This window comes from Acyrthosiphon pisum, chromosome A1 (genome assembly GCF_005508785.2).
Source record: "Acyrthosiphon pisum isolate AL4f chromosome A1, pea_aphid_22Mar2018_4r6ur, whole genome shotgun sequence".
Lineage (NCBI taxonomy): Eukaryota > Metazoa > Arthropoda > Insecta > Hemiptera > Aphididae > Acyrthosiphon > Acyrthosiphon pisum.
In genome coordinates, this window is record NC_042494.1 from 10,908,159 (window position 1) to 10,930,222 (window position 22,064).

Genomic DNA, 22,064 nt, shown 5'->3' on the forward strand with positions numbered 1-22,064 from the left:
ATCATTAAATATGCTCTAGAAATAGGTAAAATTAAAAAATATGCCTTTAAAATTACAAAATCACTTAACATGCAAAAATATGCACTATAAACTTTTAATAAGTTTTTCGTAGTGTCGTGAAAGTAATTTCATGCTCACTTAGCAATAAAACTTCCGAGCTCTATACGGCTATAATACATCACCATTTAAATATTTAAAAGCCGACCCCCGAAATACGTCAGGCTATCGGGGCCTCGTACAACCGAAACAGCCCTGTTCGTGCCTGTACACGTATGTATTATAATTTATAATAACGGAGAATCTTCCGGCCGAAATTTCGATCGGCAGTGCGCCAGTGACGCGTAATCGGCCTGCCTTGGTGTACGCGGTCAACTTATACGTAATATAATTCACCCAATTCCGTTTGCTATACAATATTATAATACCGTCAATTAGACCGTATTATTACTATTATTATTATTAATATTTTATGCTTCTCCGGTATACAATGGTAATAGTCGTTGGTAGGTAATAGCTAATAACAATATATAAAAATAATATAATATTATAATATCGCGCTTTACGTGCCCGTTCGGTCAGAAATCCCATAACGCACGTATACCGACCGCGCGCCACCTATATACATTACCTAGCTGTATGACGCGTATACTTACCTGATTTCTTAATTACTCGAAACCTGTTTTGTGATTTTCTCACCACTTTTTATAACCGTATAATATTATTATAGCGGTGTTATATATATATATTTTTTTTTTAATTCTCGGAACAGTGTGTATTATTAGTATTTACTATTCTTGTGCAGTGCATAGGTATACGCACTGCGAGATGTCGAGTGACGATGATGATCGGCCAAACGATACAGGGGACGCATCATCGTGACTCCGGGTTCCAGCTGTAGCAGAACGTGCTATTAAAAAACATAATAATAATATTATAGCCGATATAAACGAGCGTTTGGATTGTAGGTCATTTTCGTCAGGTCCGGATTCCTCGCGTAAAGTGCAATAAACTTCATTTCTGTTATTCGATATTTCACTGTATAATATTATACACCTGGTAAAAGAGAGAAAGAGACAAATAATTTTCTTCTAACACGAGACGTAGGTACCTATAATAATATTATGTTGCGCGACCGTACATTTATTTATTTATTTTATTCTTTCAGACGTGGTTTAATGGATATCGACGCGCATAATTCAGACGGCCCAAGTCGGTGCACGATGTACCAAGTACGTAAATCGATAATAATATTATACACGTTCTAGTCCAATTATCGTCAAAAAAATATTGAAAAATAATGATGTGTAAGAAAATTTGCAAAACCGTCGACCGCCTTATTATTTGCCTGCAGGTCGCGGCGGTAATAAATTTATAATACAATATATTATATTATATAGCCGCGGCTTTTATATTTATCCGGACAGAAAAAAAGTTTGTCACGACAAACATCGTGTTAATTATAATATCAAACCTTACATGTAAAAAATAATAGTGTTAATATAATGATAAATAATAATTTAATATACCGCGCCGCATCGACATGTAAATTAGCTTCAAAAAGCAATTAGTATAATAAATATATATTTTTTAAATTACCCGAAGCGTCGTCATGCGTTTTCTCCGTGAAAATCCACACGGGCATTTAAAATGCAGAGGGCATAGCGGTTTATTTATTAATTTTTTTATACAGCCGTCTGATTCTTTTAAAATATATACATAGGTACACCATACCCCTACACCTAAATACAATAATATTATTAATAATGCTATGCGGATTTCTATTATATGTTAATTTTTTGGTACTATCTATGGACATACATTGTGTTTATGCTTGCGGTGCCCGGCCGTGTACCACTTGATACGTATGACCGGTTTTCGGCTGGGCAAAATGCGTTATGTCTGTTGCCGAAACGAATAATGTTATAATATTATGATAATAATATGGTTGTAGTGGCCCGTATGAATATTACGATTAAATGTGACACACCGTGGCGTATATTATTTGTTATTACTTATTAGATTTCAAAACTGTTGTTTCTATAATATAGCTAGTAGCTACTTGAATCCCGCCGGTTCTGTATAACGTAGAATGCTGTTGGTACGATGTAAGAACCCAAGTTATTTTGTTTTTGTTTTACGACCGATATTGGATCAATTCCAAGAATCATCCAAAATGTTAAAAAAATCTCGCCTAGAAGTGACAAGTTTATTATTTAAACACGCAGACGGCTTATTATCATGCATAACGATTAAGGTCGTAAAAGTTTATCATCTCACAATATATATTAATATATATTCTTATTCATTTATACTAAAATACAATTTTCGAAGAAAAAACAAATTATAAATACTACTCGTAACGGTTCCTTAATTACTATTTAGGTTTTTGATGAGAGAATATACTGAATAAGCACAGCTAATTATTTCCTGCGTGAAACTATATGCATGGATGAAAGAGATGACTGATGTTTTCGTAAATTCTTCTCATTTCGTAACAACACTTTATATAGGTATACGTATACTACCTACCTAATACGTGTATAATTACGACTTTTAAAACGCTTTCCAATTGATGAGATTTATTGAAATCGATTGAGTGCAGACGTCTTTTTTAAATAAGTAATTATTCGTATTTTTGAGTACACTAATTATAATATTTTTATTAGGTTATTTTATTATAAATATAATGATTTAATGTGAACACTCGGGGATGCATAAATAATTAAATTGCTTCACTGATAATAATATTAAAATTATACTTGGTTGAAAATTTAAGATGCGATTTAATGAGATATTCTATTAACAATTATTCATTGTACCTATATAATATTATATATATTTTCAACTTCAAATGTATTTCTAAAACAAGAATAATTAATTAATAAAATTCCTTCGAAATATTTTACAACGTTGCTCATGGTTTATTTTATTACAAATCTATACATTTATGCATATTATGTTTAATTATATAATACAAATACTTAAACAATTATTAGCGTACAACTTTAATCAGGTTTCAAAATGTTTAATACTAAATACATAATAAAGTTTTACAGTGATATCCAATCAAATAACCGAAAATAATTGTATAATAATTTAAGAAAACAATTAGAACTATGTTAACATAATAAATTCTAAAATAAAAATAATTATTTAAACGTAGATTTAGGTGTTTGAAACAAACGATAAAATATAAATTACTTGAAAAACTAGTAAAAAAAAAAAATTTTTAATGAACGCTCTTGCCTCTCGGTAATAATTTTATGAGTTTGACGAATTAAACATTATTGAAGGCTAACAGAGAAGAAATACGTACAATAATAGTGCACGATGAAAATTGGTAGTTTTTTCTTTCATTGAAACCGTTGAATGTTGTTGTCACTTGTTAATACTAGACATGAGGCCAAATGAATAACGAGAAAATTTCGTGAGTACTGAGGACAATGTCAGCGGCTTCTTGTTAAAAAATAATAATAATAATAATAATAATAATAATAACAATAATAATAAATATAATAGAAATGTACCTACCACTAGAAATTAGGTCACGTTGGTGGTTGTGTATAATATACCCGCCTGCGCCAGAGGAGTTAAACCAGTGAAGTAATCATTGGTAAGCAACAAAGTGTTTAACCGATTATGTTTAAGTTTATTTTTCATTAAGTTAATAATTCAATCTATAAGCCGTTTCGGTACTAGAATCTCAAGGGTTTTGGCAGGCGTGTTGTATAGGCAATTCCGGTACATGAAGGAGTGTACACATGTCGGACACCGATTATTTGAAGTTTAAACGCGGCACTATAAGATAATCATTCGAATAAAATATAGGTTTACTCATGAGTCATGTTAATTTTATTATCGTACTACTATAATACTATTATAATACAATGTTTTTCTAGAATGTTACTGAATTTCCTTCGGAAGTAAAATGTAATAACAAAAATGTATTTGATCTTGCTAATCGCGACTGCCAAAGAATACGAATTCTTGAGCTGGTTATAATATTTTAATCCGTAATAGTTGCAACTAACATGGAAATTAAAATACCGCAATTTGATATTAGATCTAGAAAACTAAATCGTATACATCAAAGTAATGTTATAGATACTATTTTGAAATATTACCCTCTAGATTTGTTTGTGTATTTAATCCTTGTCCTGATTAAATGAAGTGTTGAGTGCCTAACCTATACTACGCGTTGGATTAGCGAAAACCGGGGCGTTAAAATTCGATCCTGTTTCATAAATAACAAAATCGATAGAATAACCGTTGGATATTTTATTTTATAATGGACCATAAACCGGATAGATCGACACCGACGATAAATTTGGTATTTGTTGCCATAGTCGCGTTCCTGGTTAGCTCGGCGTTCCAAATATGTGTTTACTAACTATCGAACGCTGTCCATCTAAAAAAAAAAAAAATCAGTAAATCATTGCGAACCACTAGTTATATAGCGAAGCTGAGGCTCTACTACGACAAGCGCTATAAACATAATATATTGTATTTATATGCGAACACGAGTAGGAAAAAAATACATTCGTTTCAAGACGCCTTAACCTCAATCTATTAATGACGAATATACGCCGGTCATTTCGTATTGGGACGACATATATTATATTCTCGGCACAATGAACGCAATTTATTATTTATTTTCTCTCGTTTATTAGTTTTGCCGCCCAACAAAACTAGAGTTCAATTTTTCTTTTTAGATTAAATCATTATAACTATTTTTTTTTTACCGGTGCCAATTTGCTATAAAGACATAAAGACACAATGCTTAGTATATACATATAACATATATACACATACGGTGAACTGCGATAATAATGACTTGTTTACCACTCTGTGAGTGCGACGGCCGCGACGGCGGAAGGAGGACGCGACCGTCACATTGTGTGTAAAACGATATAGGATGAATTACAATAAAATTATTTTCACCCACTGATTGTCAGATCGACAATGGGACCCATATATTATACAATATATACCTAGGATTGGAGCGCACATGTTATACATATAATATTTATAGTATTATATTATTATATTATGAGGAAATGATTATTTTTATTAGCGTATACTCATGTTTTTAAATGTCTGGTATTTTAGTAAAAAAATTATCAAATTAAAATGTGAAAATAACATTATACCATAATATTACTGTTATTGTATTATACAAACGTGTTAATTATATTAAAGTCATTAAGGAAGTAAACGTTTACGATCCGTTATCAAACAATACGCGTTACGTGCCTGTGTACATATTTTATATATACGCGTGTGATACGATTTCTGAAGAATAACTTAATTGCAACTGCACAAAAGAATACATACATGAGAAAACAATCGAACTTGTCGAAATTATAAGGCTAATTATATGACGATGATAATTCAAATATAGTATAATATATACAGGATCATCATCCATCAAAGATAAACATGATAAAAATAAAATATTATTCTATTTCATAGGTTATCGACGCGGTATATAATATGAAACTCGTGATCAACGATAATATAATAATAATTACATTATTGTAGTATTTGATGACACCCACGACAGTAAATTTATACCTTTAGTGTCATATTGTTATTGTTAAACGGTGCATATTTGATTTATTCAAGAAAAATATTCCAGGTACCTAATAGTTTAAAGCATACTGCGGGGTCAAGTCTCCTTCATATACAATTTGTTGTGAGAGGCAATCCCGATATCTTGATCACCGCAAAATAGTTCCATAGTACATAGCAAAAATCATTTTACAATAATAAAAATAATGTGATCTTGAACGGAGATAGCACAGCTACCTGTAGGAACGATTTGAGTGGTTAACTATAGACCACAGAAAGTCCTTAAATCAGTTCCGTTTCAAACGCCCACAGCTGCAGGATCGTCCGGAGGAGTTATGGATACCAGTTGAAGGTAGCCGGTGAACTTGGATTTTTATGATTAGATCATCAATATCGACGTTAGTAATTTAATTGGGACATTTTATATAAGCAACAATCAACGATTCTGCAATTTTATTGGTGTTTGAGATATTAGTAAGTCTGATGGCGGAGTGCCATGGTGATTGAGCTTTGAGAATTATTCTATTATCGGGCAAATGGATTGGAAAGCTTGAACGGAATGCATAAAATAATATGATATAAAGGAACGACGTTTTACACAATAATGAATCGTCGCTTTGTATTAATATTATATTATGTTATTAATTATTATTTTAGTACGGTGTTGTACAGTGATATATATTATATATTATTATGTTAGCAACAACGTTCAAATCAAAGGCAATCATTAATAATATATATTCGAATAACACATAATGTTTGATCAACGACAACATTTTCGAATATCTGTAGGGTATACACATATACCGAGCACTGTAATAATATCATTATGTTATTATTTTTCTACGATTGCATTCGTGGCACAACAATTGCGCCCACCGGTATCCGCGCTATAATAATATTATAATGGATATAGACATATCTCGTACATTACATATATATTATATTAATATAAGTATAGAGTTCTGAGTTTATTATGTACATAACGTGAACCTATACATAACATATATATGACGTATATTCTGCAGGTATTATACACGCGCGCACTACGCGTTGGTCGCTGTTATTATAATATTCGGAGGTAGCTGGTACCGACAGATAATATATAATACGCGTCGATATACCGCTTCTGAACCGTATACATATTATACCTACACGACCGATATAATAATAATAATAATAATAATAATATATTTTATATGTTATTTCGTTTGGTTATTTATTTATTATTACATTTTTAGTGTGTTGGATATATAGAGCAAAATACGACCCGAGGCTATAAAATAAAAAACAGGTTCGCCGCCGCCACCGCCGCTTTCGGTTGAAATATTAATACTTAAATACATACACACGTGTGCGTATGTGTGTGTAAATGCTAAAATATCACATGCGTTGGCAACCTTGCGCGTTTTTTTTTCTTCATACATTATATTATGCTATGCTTCACTCGCAAACGTTTGCGAGTGTGTCGTGTGTGTGCGTGTGATGAAAGAGAAAATAAGCGACATTACTCATTCATCGGTATCCTAATTGCTAGCGGTTTTATTTTTTTTTTTATGTACTCCTACTAGACGCGTACACACGCGAGCACACCACCGTCGTGTACACGTCATATTATATATCGCATTTATTATTATGTATTTTTTATTCAAGAGGGAAAAAAAAAGCGCACGCGGAATCCGGGGAGTGCTGCTGCAGCAGCAGTCGCCGCAGAGTGAAATTATATTGCAGCGCCTCGCCGCGCGCGCCGACCACCATCTCGCCGAAAGAACACGAACGCTCGGTGTTTATAAAATAAAATGTCCAAGCAGCTTTCCGATATTCGCGCAAACGAATTTATTCAATTTTTCTCACAGCCACGATTTTTGCAACAATATCGAAATAATATTAGGTATGTCCTGCACGGCCGCAAACGTATATGACAACGGTTTTCGAAACCGATCGGTGCAGCGCAACAGTCTTGTAATAATCTATATATAGGTAATAAGATTATTCGGTGCCTACCCAGTAATTACACTCTGCCCACGTGTAAAATATTAAACGTATCAAAGAACATACCTATTAATATTATTATTGTTTTATAGGTTGATCAGAATTTCATCTCGCAGAATTAATGTTATCGTACAAACGTGCAAAATAGAGAAAAACACATAAGACTTGAACGTAAAAGTCGATAGAAATTATAACTGTTAAACAATAATTACCCGTAGATTAGTTTAACCTATAATTTAAAGAGTCTTACATTTTTAATAATTTATTAGATTATTATTTTATACAACATCTTAAACTTATATGCATCTATTAAGAGAATCATTACAACCTGACCTCCAATTAAGTATCAACATCATTAACTTCTTAAAGGTAATTGAATTATGTAACCTAATTTAAGCGTAACAATATGTAGGTACAGTGTACTATGTAAATACATATAATGCAAACTAAAAGCCTGCAGCTAGGTAGCGCAGTAGCCGATGTGGCGATGTAATTAAAATCAATAAAAATAAACTTAAGTATACACGTTTTTTCTAGATTTTGGATATTAAATTAATCACGCGTGAAATTCTGATCACTGTGTTCATTACTAGCAAATGTATAATGTTTATATATTAATTGGTGATGTCATCATCGCCGCTAACATTTTTGCGCACTACAGCTCGTACGAAATTGAATAACGAATCATAATAATATAATATATTATATATGTTTATCCCGTTCGAATGTGATCGGGTGGCATGATCGAAAGCGCTAAAACAATAATAATATAATGATAATACGATAGACGTAAGTAGGTATAGTAATTATTACAACTTTCTGATAATAAATTAATTATTATTTTCGAGTTATACTAATTTAGGCCTCCAACAGCCACGATGCGGCTGTCTTGTATAATAATATTAATAATATGTTATAACATGAATCGGTAATTAGACGCATTTATAACATTTCAGTGTATAAGTATAATATTATTATTATTATGTTCCGGCGACGGCGCATTAAAAATGCTTATCGGTTACTGGTTAGTGGTTAGAGGTTAGGTGTAGGAATGCATATATACGCGTATAATATCTAATAACGATCTCCCTTTTGCTCGTGTATCATTAAACTGCCGCAGCAGCCGTGGTGGTGTCTCTCGTCATAATAATTTTCTAGAAAGCTATATATCGTATTGTTCGTGATCGTTTCGGACATAGGTTTCTCGAAAACTGTACGTATATATGTATAGCAGGTACACTGGGTAAAGTCGCCCAACCGTGCCATTATTTATTTATTATATTTAAAAAAGAAAAATTACGGATTTAACCAAGAGCCAAACTTATAATTATAATTATATACACTACCAGAACATGCAGAAGTTTGTAGATGAGTATTTGATGATGGCTTAACGAGTATTATTATTTTTGATTTTTTTTTTTACATTTAATTTCTCTCCGGTTTCCGTTCAATTGTTTTTACCAATATTATTGTCTAGCGTTCGTGATTTGTGCTCAGTACAATTAATATCATCTACAATATTTTGGCGGGTATTATTCACTCTGGCGTACGGCAGTGGTAAGAAAAAAAAACTGTTGGGAAAATTAATATCATAGTTGCGAATATTTAATAACTATATTTCTGTCACGCCTTATTGAGGATATACATATATATTAGCTTTTTACTGCAAGTGGACTGTATAGAAACACACCAAACTCGTTTTTATATAAACTGCAATTGTTTTGTTGTCGCTTTTTTTTTAACCTATCTAGGTACACCGCAGTGGTTTAATTTCGAGCGGCCACTGAATCATTTCCCACGAAACAAAGATATTGCGATGATTCTTATCGGCAGTTCAAGTAAAACTTGTCAGACACCGACACCATTATAAACAATAATGAACATTATGCAATTATTTACTTTTTTTTACAATTGTTTATTCCAATAATACGAGTATTAGGCCGCTTATTATAATGTATAATAATATTCATTATAGGTACCCATATATTATATATGTAAGTCATTATGTCGAGAGTTATGATAAATTTTATTATTACAGTTTAAAGTCGTAAATCATACTTGAATAGTTGAATGTGAACTTATTGAGATGTTAACTAAATGCAAATATATATAAATAAATAATATGATATTTGGGTTTAAAGATGTAATATTTAAGGTCCAAAATCATTATTCTTTAACCTCGTTATGATTAGATCTAATAAATGTTGTACATGTACCTAATAATGAATGCCAAATATGCGTTTATGTCTAGTTCCTTTTTAAAATTAGCTATTTAGGCCACCGTAATCAAATAAAACATTACTCATCAAAGAAGGGTGGAGAAATAAAAGACAAGAGCAAATTGTCAGAAGCTATGAGCATTATAACGAAAATGTTGAAATCATGATTCGTCAGAGAGATTTTTATTATGAATTAAAAATACAATGAAATCCATGTGAAGATGAAAACATTTAAAATAAAAACCTAACTGTATTTATATATATTATATATATACCAACAAAATCACCTCGTAAACTCAAATAAAAAACATCGTTTAATAAAAAAAAACAAATCATTCAAATTAGAAAAGTTAGCTATCTGTTCGTATGTAATGGACTTTTGTAACAAATATACTTAAAATATGTAGACTGTAGCCGGTATGAATTGTACGACTAATATTGGTTAATATGGACTAAATATTAAACAAATGTTGGACTAAATTCAAATTAGACCTAATTCATTGAGGCTAAAGTCTGTAAATCTATATTATATAATTAGACTAAATTACCAAAAGGCAAAAATAACATGAAAGCTTTTATTGTATTATGTTATAAGCATAAAAGTCAACATGTTTGCTTTTAATTTTAATCGATTTAAGGTTTTATAATTCAATTCGCGAGTATCTACGCTATTTTACGTTCATATTATGACAGTGTTTGCAATGGTCATTAGTTCACGAACACTTTTTCATTCATATGCAAACGATTTGTCACATGACCGCCGCAAATATATTATAACGATACAGCAGTACCATATATACATTGTGGTTGACTGTCTTTGAGATTATTGACTTAGGTATATGATATTAAAATTCAGAAACTATTCAATTTGGAGCGTGTGATAATAATAGCAGTGACATAATGCCGTTTTTATTTTTTTTTGTTACGTTACATAAATCCGTATATAATAATATAATACGAAGGTAATACAATATACGACTCATTATGGAACCCTCGCAGATATCCTACCCTCATGCGCCGCCCGTCCGTGTTCGTGACACACATATTGTCCCGACTTCGTGCGCCGAAACTTTCTCAGCTTCCCAATGATTTCCATCATACACACACAGATATATATATATATATAAGATATAAGATAATATATATAATACATCTCCAACATGCATATAAATGTGTAGATATAGGTACACTCCGTGATTTATCATTGAAATGCCGTGTTTCCGACACAATAATATTATATATTGTAGGTATAGTGCGCGGTCTCCGCAGCTCTATCGCGATATTCTCTGTCGTCACTCTTCGTTTACGCGTATGATGTGCAGTAGATACGCGTCGTACGCATACCGCGATACGTGATAACGAGTGCTGCGAGGGGGGGGGGGGCGAGGAGAAATAGGGACATGACGTCGAATTCACGATTTGAACCCGTTCACACTGCAGCAGACACCGGCGAGGGACGAAAACAAAAACCTATTGGGTACTATTCAAAAACCGATTAACCGTCGCGCGTCGTCGTCGTCGTCTTCAACATCGTGGCCCGCACCCGAACTACACTAGGTACCTATAATATTATAATATACACCCGACAATAAATTATAATATTATAATAGCAAGTCCGAATCGAGAAAATATTATAACATTATTATGTTATGTGCGCGCCGGTGCTCATACCCATATACATGATATGTGCGCGTGTGTTAAAAAGCCGACGCCCGTAAGTAGGTTACTACGGCCCCGGGCGATTCGTGTACACAGTGGTGTGCGTGTATAATAAATGTTTCCATTTGTGTGTGTTTGTGTGTGTGTGTGTGTGTGCGTGTGCGTGTACTCGTTATGTACTGGATACGTTTCGACATATGAGAACTATCGAAATAAATAAAAATTACTTATCTGCTGCTGCAGTTACCTGTAGATCACTGCACTGCAGAGTAATACTTATTATTAAGAATTATAATATTATATGGGCTATCTAGCCATAAAATGACTGCAGCAGACTGAGCTCTTAATAACGTACCTTTACCACAACTATTATATTATTATATACCTAGTTCTACTGTACGCTATATAGGTGAAAATAGGGGGGGGGGCTTTAGGGACTAAGCCCTCCCAAAAATGTCTATAGCCCCCCCCCCCCAAATCCCAAACGCAATTTGCGTCTATGGCTTTTACTACCTCGTATAGATCACATCGTATATATCACACAGAGGTTTGGGTAATATTATATTATTACTATTATTTTTACTATTATCTTGTAAAATGTTGAGAGGGGCTCAAAATATTTGGTAGCAAACAGATCCCTGCACACCTATCAAACTAACTGTTACATGTACCCATGTAACACAAACGTATTTTATTGTCTATATAGAATGTAGTAATAAGTATAAGTTTCTCGTTATGATAATATTTATGATAGCTATGGACATAAAAAGAGAAATTAATGAAATACAATTACAAATTTAAGTTAATGTTATTAATCTTTTGCATTTTTTGTTAAATGTGTTTAAAATAGGGTATCGAAAAATATTCAATGAGAAAAATTTGAGATTATAATTACCAGAAAAATAATTTTATTACAAAATACAAGTGTAGACAAAATGGGATTGTCCCATTTTACGTCTTATTCAGGTTTCCCTTATATAATTTTATAATTTATTATAGTATTAGATTGATAGAATGATACTGGAACAGTAGGTACGAATCACAAACGCACAATAATAATATGAACACAATTAAAATATTATATTATTTGATATTGTACATTGTGACACCGGGTATTGGTCGGTAATCGCAGTATGTTATCTTAAAAATAAATGAATATCACATAGTTTCCACATATAATAAATTAATAGGTATAATAAAGAATTATCCATACACAATCATAATAATATGTAATCTGTAGGTACTAAAGAAGGATATTGCTTATTTTTTTAATTTTTAGGAGGGCTTTAACTTCAAATAAATTATTTTAGGGAGGACTAAGCCTCCTCGATCTTCGCCTATGTTACAGTCTGACGATGATAAAAATAATATAGTGTACTATATATACGCGTTCAAACGGCTTTTGTTTTCTGTTATCGAAGTATCGAATTATAGTTTTACAATATATCATAGAGAGATGATATCGAACAATTCTGTATAGACTTGCACATATGTAACCGTCCGGCCGTCTAAACGTTACCTATATACACAACTGTTAACCTTTAGAGTTATAATATATAATGTACATGTGTTCTATACTTATGATCGACGTATCGAATATGGGTTTTGTACGTCCTATAGCACCTATATGTACCTATTATAAGAGTTCATAAGCGTGAGTGTGTGAACCGGTAGCAGAAAATGTGCTGTTGTGCAACTGAAAGACGTGCGGACGGAATATAATAATATGCACTGCGGTGTGTCGTTCATTATTATTTTATTCTCTCTTTATTTTATCAGTATTTATATTTTATTTCAAGTAAATTTTTTTTTCCACGAAAACATACGGTATAATAATATTTTTTTTTCTTTTAAACCTTTTGAATAAATCGTCGGTCGATTAAATTTCACCGCTAATAATCTTAAAATAATATCGTGTCAGATAAATTATTTAACGATTTGTCTAAAAAAAAAAATTGGATACCCGGAAATTCCACTATAATTTCCGTCGGGTCCTTTACCGGGCGGCCGGCTTTGCGGACGAAGCGTTTCACCTTTGATTATGATGATGAGCTTCGGGCCATACCTACGTACCATATTACTGTTGTACGTGAACAACCTATACTATATGGCTGCGTATGGGTCGCGAGTGCCGCCGACCAGTAATTAGTTTTCTACCTAATAATGTTTTAACGAACTTATGTTGTATGACGTCATGACATCACATCAATTTAATACATTGTGCATATAAAATACAATTATATTGTACCGACTGCTATTAAGAAATAAGAAAAGTAAAATAATTTTATGGAACACTGCTGACGGGTGTATGACATCCGGATGCGTAGTTAACTCCTTGAAATTTACATTTTGTTTTTAACTGCCCACTCGACACCACTAAAATTATACCAATATTATATATACCACTATCCCATAACGTTGTGTAAGTGGAATTTATAATATTATAAGCACGCTTAAAATTATATAATTCTAATAGGTACTAAATGTCTAAATTTATATTATATTGTATACTTAATAATATTATTTATGTAAAAATATAAATAATCAATTTTTTCAATATATCGATGAAACATTATGACGTATATCTCCTGACCTCCTCTACATAATAGGTACATGCATTAATAATACTGTATTAATTTCTTCTGAATTATGCGGGCCTTCGGCCTCCCTATATATAAGCAGCCACCGTATAGTTGAGCTATGTTTATTTTTTTACGACAACTGCTCTGTATATAATTATGTATTGTGCATGATAATATGTACGATAGTATGAATATATACATACATATATTTAAACTTTTATACAATTACCGGTTTATGATAATATATAATATGATAAACATGATTTATTTTTTAATTGGAGTACTTCTTTTTAAAAAAAAAACTTTAGCATGCGTGTATATGGTCAATCAAGCGTATACCTAATAATAATTCATTAATGGGGTTCAAAACAAACTTCTTTAGAGACTTTCCCAAAAATGGAAAATTACACTACCTACCGATAATATATGCTTTTTATATATGACGTCCGGTTTACAACATATTGTGATGTACCTAACTGTTTATTCGAAAATTATTATCGTATTCCAGATCTACTATAATGTAAGATTTGACGAAATATTATACGATTCGCATAGGTACTCCTAGCACCAAATCAGTTTTTACCTAAACATTCAAATTGTGTAGAACCTATAATGCTTCATTAATTCTCAAGATACGTTATATTATATCTTCGTTCATTTTCGTTTATGACGTTACTCGTTATTGCATTAATACGCGTTCTATTTTTGTTTTTACGTCTCGAACACGCATAACGTCAAGACACATTTAACCTACAAATCCAATCATATATGCGTTTAAAATGATAGGTATAATATACAACGCTACTACAGACGCCATATAATCCAGTAACACATAATATTACAATAAGTATATGACCGTAATATACTGATATATTATAAAAAAACATCTATGTTTACAAGATGAAAAATAGACCTAACCTTAAACTCAAATTAGACTCGACGGATGTTTCTCCTCGATTGCGTGGAAAGCGATTTCGTTCAATCAAACGTTCGACTTGTATCATAATACTATACAGTTATATTATATTATTTATACATATATATTGGTCTTCCTTGTAAAACCCACGTTCGTTATACGCTGCCGTTTAATCTACCGCTTATTTCGTATTGCTATTCTACACCGCCGCCGCGGATACCGGATGTGTCTGCGGTGGCCGACCGATCCAATCGTTGATTTATAATTTTACAATAATAATAATAATATTGTTATGCGTTTGTCTTGCAGATTGAATTGTTGCCGTCTCGTTCCGCGATTACTTACAACAGTCGTTCGCACGTCGGTTCGGACACGCGTGCTTCCGCCTGGAAAATGTGATTGGGTGTACGACCTGCAGGTGGAATACCGTTTGGACCGAAATTCGATTTCACAATATTATGGACGTTGCGTCCACCGACTATCTAAAGACTGCACTGTATTCGGGAGACAACGGCCCGGACACGGGTAACCGAGACAGCCTCCGACTAATGGAGCTTGGGCTCCACCTGGAGACCCTTCACGACGGATCGCATCGGATCAACACGTCGGTGGATCATTTGCTGAACGACCCGTCCCTGTCAGGTGAGCACTATTATTACCATTGTTGTTATAATATTATGTCGAATCAATGTTAACACGAACATCTTTCGATTTTACATTTAAATAACATGCCATAACACGACAGATTTTCTTGGTACACTCTCTATAGTCTATACATATATTTATAATATAACAGGCACGTGGCATTATTTGTTATTGTACAGTTGCACAGTGCGTTCTATCAAAGTGTAATATTATGTTATAATGTACGTTTGGTATTACTTTAATTATATATTTATATAGGTATTATAGTAAATTATACCTGCAGCCTGTGTATAAATTTAAATAGTATTGTACATAAAAATGTTCTCATAAATCGAACTTATCTGGAAATATTGTGTTTGTCTGAGTGCAGAGAGGAACAACAACGAATTCACGTTCGCCAACAACAATAACAACAACAGCAACAACAACAACAACAACAGCTTCGAGACGATCATTAGTGGCGACCACGGCTTCGACTTGGACTGCACGCCCAGCTCGTTCAACGACAAGTCGGACATAGTAGACCAATGGCGGACGTTAAACACGGACGGTGCCATCTACACGGTGGAGGTGGTGAACAACTCGGATGGCGGCGTCGGCGAACCACTGTGGTGCATGCCAGCCCTAACCGAACACCACCAGGACTCCAACGCGGTGAGCAACTTCGACGAGTCGCTGTTGTCGATGAACGGCGCCGAATCCACGGACCCGGTGGGCTCTGGCAGGTACATCAAACAGGAACCTTTGGGGGAGTACATCAAACAGGAACCGTTGACGGAGTACATCAAACAGGAACCGCTGCAGGAGTACATCAAACAGGAATCCGTCGAGTATACGGGCGATGAGCTTCTCCGGAACGCGTTGCTGGGCAAAACCAATCATAACCACCACCAGAGGTAAAACCACACATAATATATTTCATATTTATATGTATTATGCATATTATTATTTTAAGGCAACAAAACACTAAATAGTGACTATAAATGTGAAAAAAATACTTTACAATTGCATAACATAATAAAGCATCACGCATCACATTAAAGCTCTTTCAAATACTTAAGATATGAGCTAGCATATAATTGTATCCGGTTTTTATATTGAATTTCACTATACTAATGCACGATGTAGCCAACCTAAAATGTGTCAACGATTGTTACAAAAAAATTTTAAAGTTTTCAAACGTGATTAGTTGTCGTCTCATCACGAAAATATATATTTAAATTTGTAAACGGTGTGCAAAATGTGTGTAAAGGTTGAAAACATTAATTTAATTACTAGAAATCCATAAAATTAAAAACGAAATGACAATAAATACAATTATTTTCGAATAAAAATGAACTAAAAAATGTTTAATTTAAAGTGCATACAATTCTGTAATCATGAAACGCATTTTTAAGCTATTACGTCTTAATATACTTTACAGCTCTTAAAATAATACTCTAGAAGTCTAGACCTAAAGTGTTAATCATGCAGGCACTATGCCGACGAAAGTGTATTTTAGTTGCATATATTATACACTCGTTATAGACTGACAGTAAATTATAAATGTAAACGCCATTCGGTATTTGCTTGTCCAGTCGTGGTAAGTATAGTTTTGAAGTGTTTCTGGTTGCTTCTGGTTATATAATAAATAGTGATTATGTTAAATAGTCGTGTGAACGCCTATAGAAACGGTGACTTAACAATGCTCTGTGATCCGTGTGCTCAGGTACGGCGACAAGGACGTCAAGCCATCGGTGTCGACCGCATCGGACAGCCAAAACTCGTCGCCGGGACCGCAGTCGATGCAAGATGTCGCGTCGTACCCGTCGACGTCCACCGTGGATATGCAAGACGTGCTGGCGACGAACAGCACCTGCAGCAACGGCATCAATGGCAACACGATCGTCATGATCGATGACGATATGCCTTCGATGTCGCTGCTGGTGGCCGGTGACGGGGCCTCCGCGCAGAACGTCGATGATCTCCTCTTGCCAGACTTTGACTTCCAATACATCGATGGCCTGGACAGCGACATGTCTCAGTCGTTCCAGCAGTACTGCCCCACTAGTCAAGGGTTCGTGTCCTTCATCGCCGCTGAGGTAAATATTATGCCTTTTTTGTCCGCCCCATATAAAATCTCCACTCGATCACACAACAACCATAATATTATAACGTAATGTACGCACACGACTTTGGAATCGTCGCCGAAATCAAATATTTCCAGAAAGGCGTTTTTCATTGTAGACATCTTTTTTACGAGCGTTTAATACCACACGGGTGACTAGAATATATTTTCAACAGTAGATCTCTATCTCTATACATATTATAGGTACTTTCTTAAATCAATAGTTTTTTTAAAATAAATAATAATAATCATTCGTATGCATTTTCAAAATGTATAAACTACTTTCCAAACGTCTTTTCGTATTTCAAGCGATCTGTTAATACTGATTAAGTAAAAAAAAAAAAGCTATAAAATTGTAGGTATTTGCGCAAATACGCGAATCTAGTTTATTTGCAAGAAGATCTTTAACCCCAGCGTTAATTGAATAATTCTGCACCGTAGAAGCTGCCGATCCCCGTCATCTATATATACTAAACAAATATCAATCATATTTATTACGTAATAATTATTATATTAATATTAATATAATAGTTAGGTACGAGCCACGAGGTGCAGTGTTGTTATGCCGCGCGTATAGAACTGACATAATATTGTTTTAAACCAGTTGGCATTAAACGTTTTGCGAAATCATAAATGATCCTGCGGTGAGCTGGTCTTAAAATATAGTACTTTTAATATTATGTTCGTGTATATTTATAATGTGTGTACATGTAACAGTAACACTACTTACCTATATATAGAGCCGCCTTGTGGAGATTTAATCACTGTAGGTATACACTAATGCTTTATTATAATTATTCGTAAAATATTCGTAAAATTATAGCTCGAAAATTATAATGTTGATTTTAATCAAACGCCACAATTGGTTGCAAATAGCTATTATTAACAGATAGAAAATATCTTTGTCGAGAGTTAAAATAAGTGTACAATGTTTATTTATGCCAATATCATTTTTGCATTTTTTTTTCTTAATATACAGAAAGAGATAAAACACTTTAATGCAGCATATAAATTAAAATTAAAAGTAAAACTTAAGTGCCGCATGAAAACAATACTGTATTATGATCTATGTACAATAGTAGGTTATAATTAAACATAATATATAATACAAATAATCGGCGCTACACTCGAGAAGAGTGATGACATTATAGGACGTTGAGGCCACTCAAATGTGATCTAAAATTTGACACTTTAATTCATTGGTGTACCTACATTGTCTTAATGCGAATTGTAAATAGTGATTGTATAATAATATATTATCCTTGCTGTAATGCTGTCTACCGATTATTCAGGAATCGAAAAATTTGATACCTCTAAAATTATTATAACCACAAACAGATTATATTTATACCTCGGAGGGTCACCCACACGGTCAAACCCCACGCACACCCTTTCAGCCGGTAATTTATATATACTCAGACCGCTGTTTATTGTTGTTACCACCCGGGATGTGAATTTAATGATTTCACATTTTGATGAACCAATTTCATTCAGAGTTCAAAATAATTGAGATACAAATTGAATTCAAGATATTAGCAATAAGAATGTTTATTTTGAATATTATCTATCTATTTGCATTATTTAAACATAGTATATTGATGTTAATTGATTCTAATGTATAATATGCAATATGTTATAATATGTTGTATAAATGCATATTAATTTATATCAGTAATTTAAAAAAATTTTTCATAGATATTCGGTGAAAACTTATGGATTTGGCATTAACACCAATATATTATAATATTTAAATATAAACAGTTTATTTTACATAAATTATTTCAACAAATAATTTTTATATGAATATCTATTATTTGTCATCTGTTTATTTTTTTTTTCATGGTAAAAATTTTCGAATTTTACATATATTTTACGATGGCCATAAGCATAATGATTGGAAATTTATTTTAATTTAAGCTTTTGATTCATACTATGGTGCTTGTATATTAAATACAAGGTTGTATACAAGGTATATATGCAATGGTTGTTTCTTGTGCCTTAAATTCACAGCCCTGATAGTCATCACCATAGCCCATATTATTATTACCTATTTTATGATGGTGACAATAATAATAATTTGTTATTATATTCCGTTTGTGTAGGTGGCGAACATATCGCAAATCCCGGCCACGGTAGTGCTGGACCAACGGGAACTGGAACAGGTGTCCACGTCGTCTTCATCGTCACCACCCGTTCGACCGGCTAAGAAGTATAACCGTCGATCACACCACGCCAACGGTAAGACGAAACAGTCGGCCGGCGGCGGCACCGGGACGTCTATCGCCGGTTCTGGTGGCGGTGTGGGTGGCGTCGGCGGCGGACCATCTTCGGCGTCGGGTGACGACCAGCCAGCCGGGCAACCACCCGCCAAGAAGGAACGGTCGCTGCACCATTGTCACATATGCAGCAAAGGCTTCAAGGACAAGTACTCGGTGAACGTGCACATACGCACCCACACCGGCGAAAAGCCGTTCATGTGCACCGTGTGTGGCAAGAGCTTCCGGCAAAAGGCTCACCTTGCCAAGCACCAGCATACGCACACCACGCCCGCCAAACCGGCGCAATCGCTGTCGTCCGTCACGCAATCAGTCAAAGGCGGCAGCGGCGGTGGCGGCAGGAGATCCACGTCCAGATAGCCCGGACCGCAGCCGAGTATCACCACTGAGTCACCGTCATTACCATCGCCACCACTACGCTCACCATCGATGCTACCACCATTTACCACCAATTATCATATACCAATACCAACGTCCAAAACCACCAACACCACCACCACCACCACCATTGACCTCTGACCTATATCTCCTATGGCAGCCCGGAAACGCGCCGAAAACGAACGAAAAAAACAGGACGCATTCCTCATCCGCGTTGTTGTAACTATACATCCGTTTCGCGCGCACTGCAAGCAAAATAATATTATTATTGTTATTATTATAATAACAACAACAACAATAATAATAATAATAATAATAATAATAGTTTTATTATTATTTTTATTATACGTATATAAAGGCGAAGATTGTGTGTGTGCGTACCTACACACTATAGACACGCGTGCTTTATTACGACGACTCGGCCAATCTTTTTCTCCACCCGGAGAAATCGTTTCTAATGTGATGATTAATAAGTTAACCTCATTAAAGAATATTAATGTAATAATAATCGCTTTACGAATCAAAATATTCAAAAGTATTGTTTTTTTTTTTTTTACGTGTAACTTTTTTTTATAATTTTTAAGTTTATATACGCCTTGTAAATTATTTAATATTTTTCTACGTTACAATAAGATTTACATTTTTTTAAACGAATAATTATAACCCACAAATATAAATATATATATATATAGCATATTACGTATATATCAATACATTGATAGATTTATAAAAATATTTGATCTATATTTATATAATATATATTCTCGTGTACTATTCCGTCCTGAGGCCTGTGATAGAAATGAACACATTGCAGCTATAACAATGTTGCGAAACGATATTGATGTAATATTATTTAGTCACGTTTTTTGTGTATTATAAAATATATATATTATATTATAATTATTATTATTATTTTGTTGTTATAAAAATGTTTAGTTTTTATGTTGTATTCGTTTTAATAAGCGTGTTTATAGGTGTTCCTAAAGATTACCTTGACACCGGACTTTAATTATTAATATATCATGTATGTATATACGAAAGCAAAATAAAGTTTAAAATAAAACTAGGTAATTTATTCGTGTTACTTATTTTTTTTTTAAGAATTTTAGGCCTATAATACTTAAATTGAATTAAACAAATTAGAAACGTAAGTATTATTTAGATAGCCAAAATGTTTTTTTCTTATTTTTTTCTTATTATTCTTATTCTTATTATTATTATAATTATTATTTGTATTATTATTATTAATATTATTATTTAAAACACGTAGTAATATTTGTACTAAAGTAATATAATTGTTATTTTTAATTCCATACGATGACGATGAAGTTTTTCATATATATTATTTGAATACTTGCCAAATAACAATAGGAACAATTTAAATTTTATTAATATCTATTTCTTGTGCCATACACAATAATAATCATGACATTATAGTAAATAAGTAAAATGTTCTAATACATGACAATTTTATCTACTACGTGTTTACTGTATTATAAATAAGAAAATCGTTTTAAATGTACACTTTTCAATTGGAAATGTATATTTATATATATTTTCTTTTTATAACGAATTTTAACTTTTATATTCATATTATATTATAATGTGTATCTCAATTTATGAATAAATATACTTATATACGTCATTCCTGCAATAATTTTGACTGTGATTTATAAAATGAATTATCTTTATGTATTTTCTCATTATATTTAAAATAGT

At 33.0% G+C, this 22,064-nt stretch overlaps 1 protein-coding gene across 2 annotated transcripts in view; it reads left to right on the forward strand.

The window, feature by feature from the left end:
• Positions 1–20,927, forward strand: part of LOC100569263 — a 74,804-nt gene extending 53,877 nt beyond the window's left edge. The window contains exons 3-7 of one of the 2 annotated variants that reach the window (XM_029486627.1): positions 1,166–1,229; positions 15,249–15,581; positions 15,955–16,480; positions 17,293–17,665; positions 19,794–20,927. In XM_029486627.1, the coding sequence (XP_029342487.1) occupies positions 15,398–15,581; positions 15,955–16,480; positions 17,293–17,665; positions 19,794–20,327 (1,617 nt within the window). In that variant the 5' untranslated portion in view covers positions 1,166–1,229; positions 15,249–15,397 and the 3' untranslated portion in view covers positions 20,328–20,927. The remainder of the gene's footprint in view (positions 1–1,165; positions 1,230–15,248; positions 15,582–15,954; positions 16,481–17,292; positions 17,666–19,793) is intronic. The other variant, XM_029486628.1, reaches the window with a different exon arrangement.
• The last annotated feature ends 1,137 nt before the right edge of the window (positions 20,928–22,064 follow it).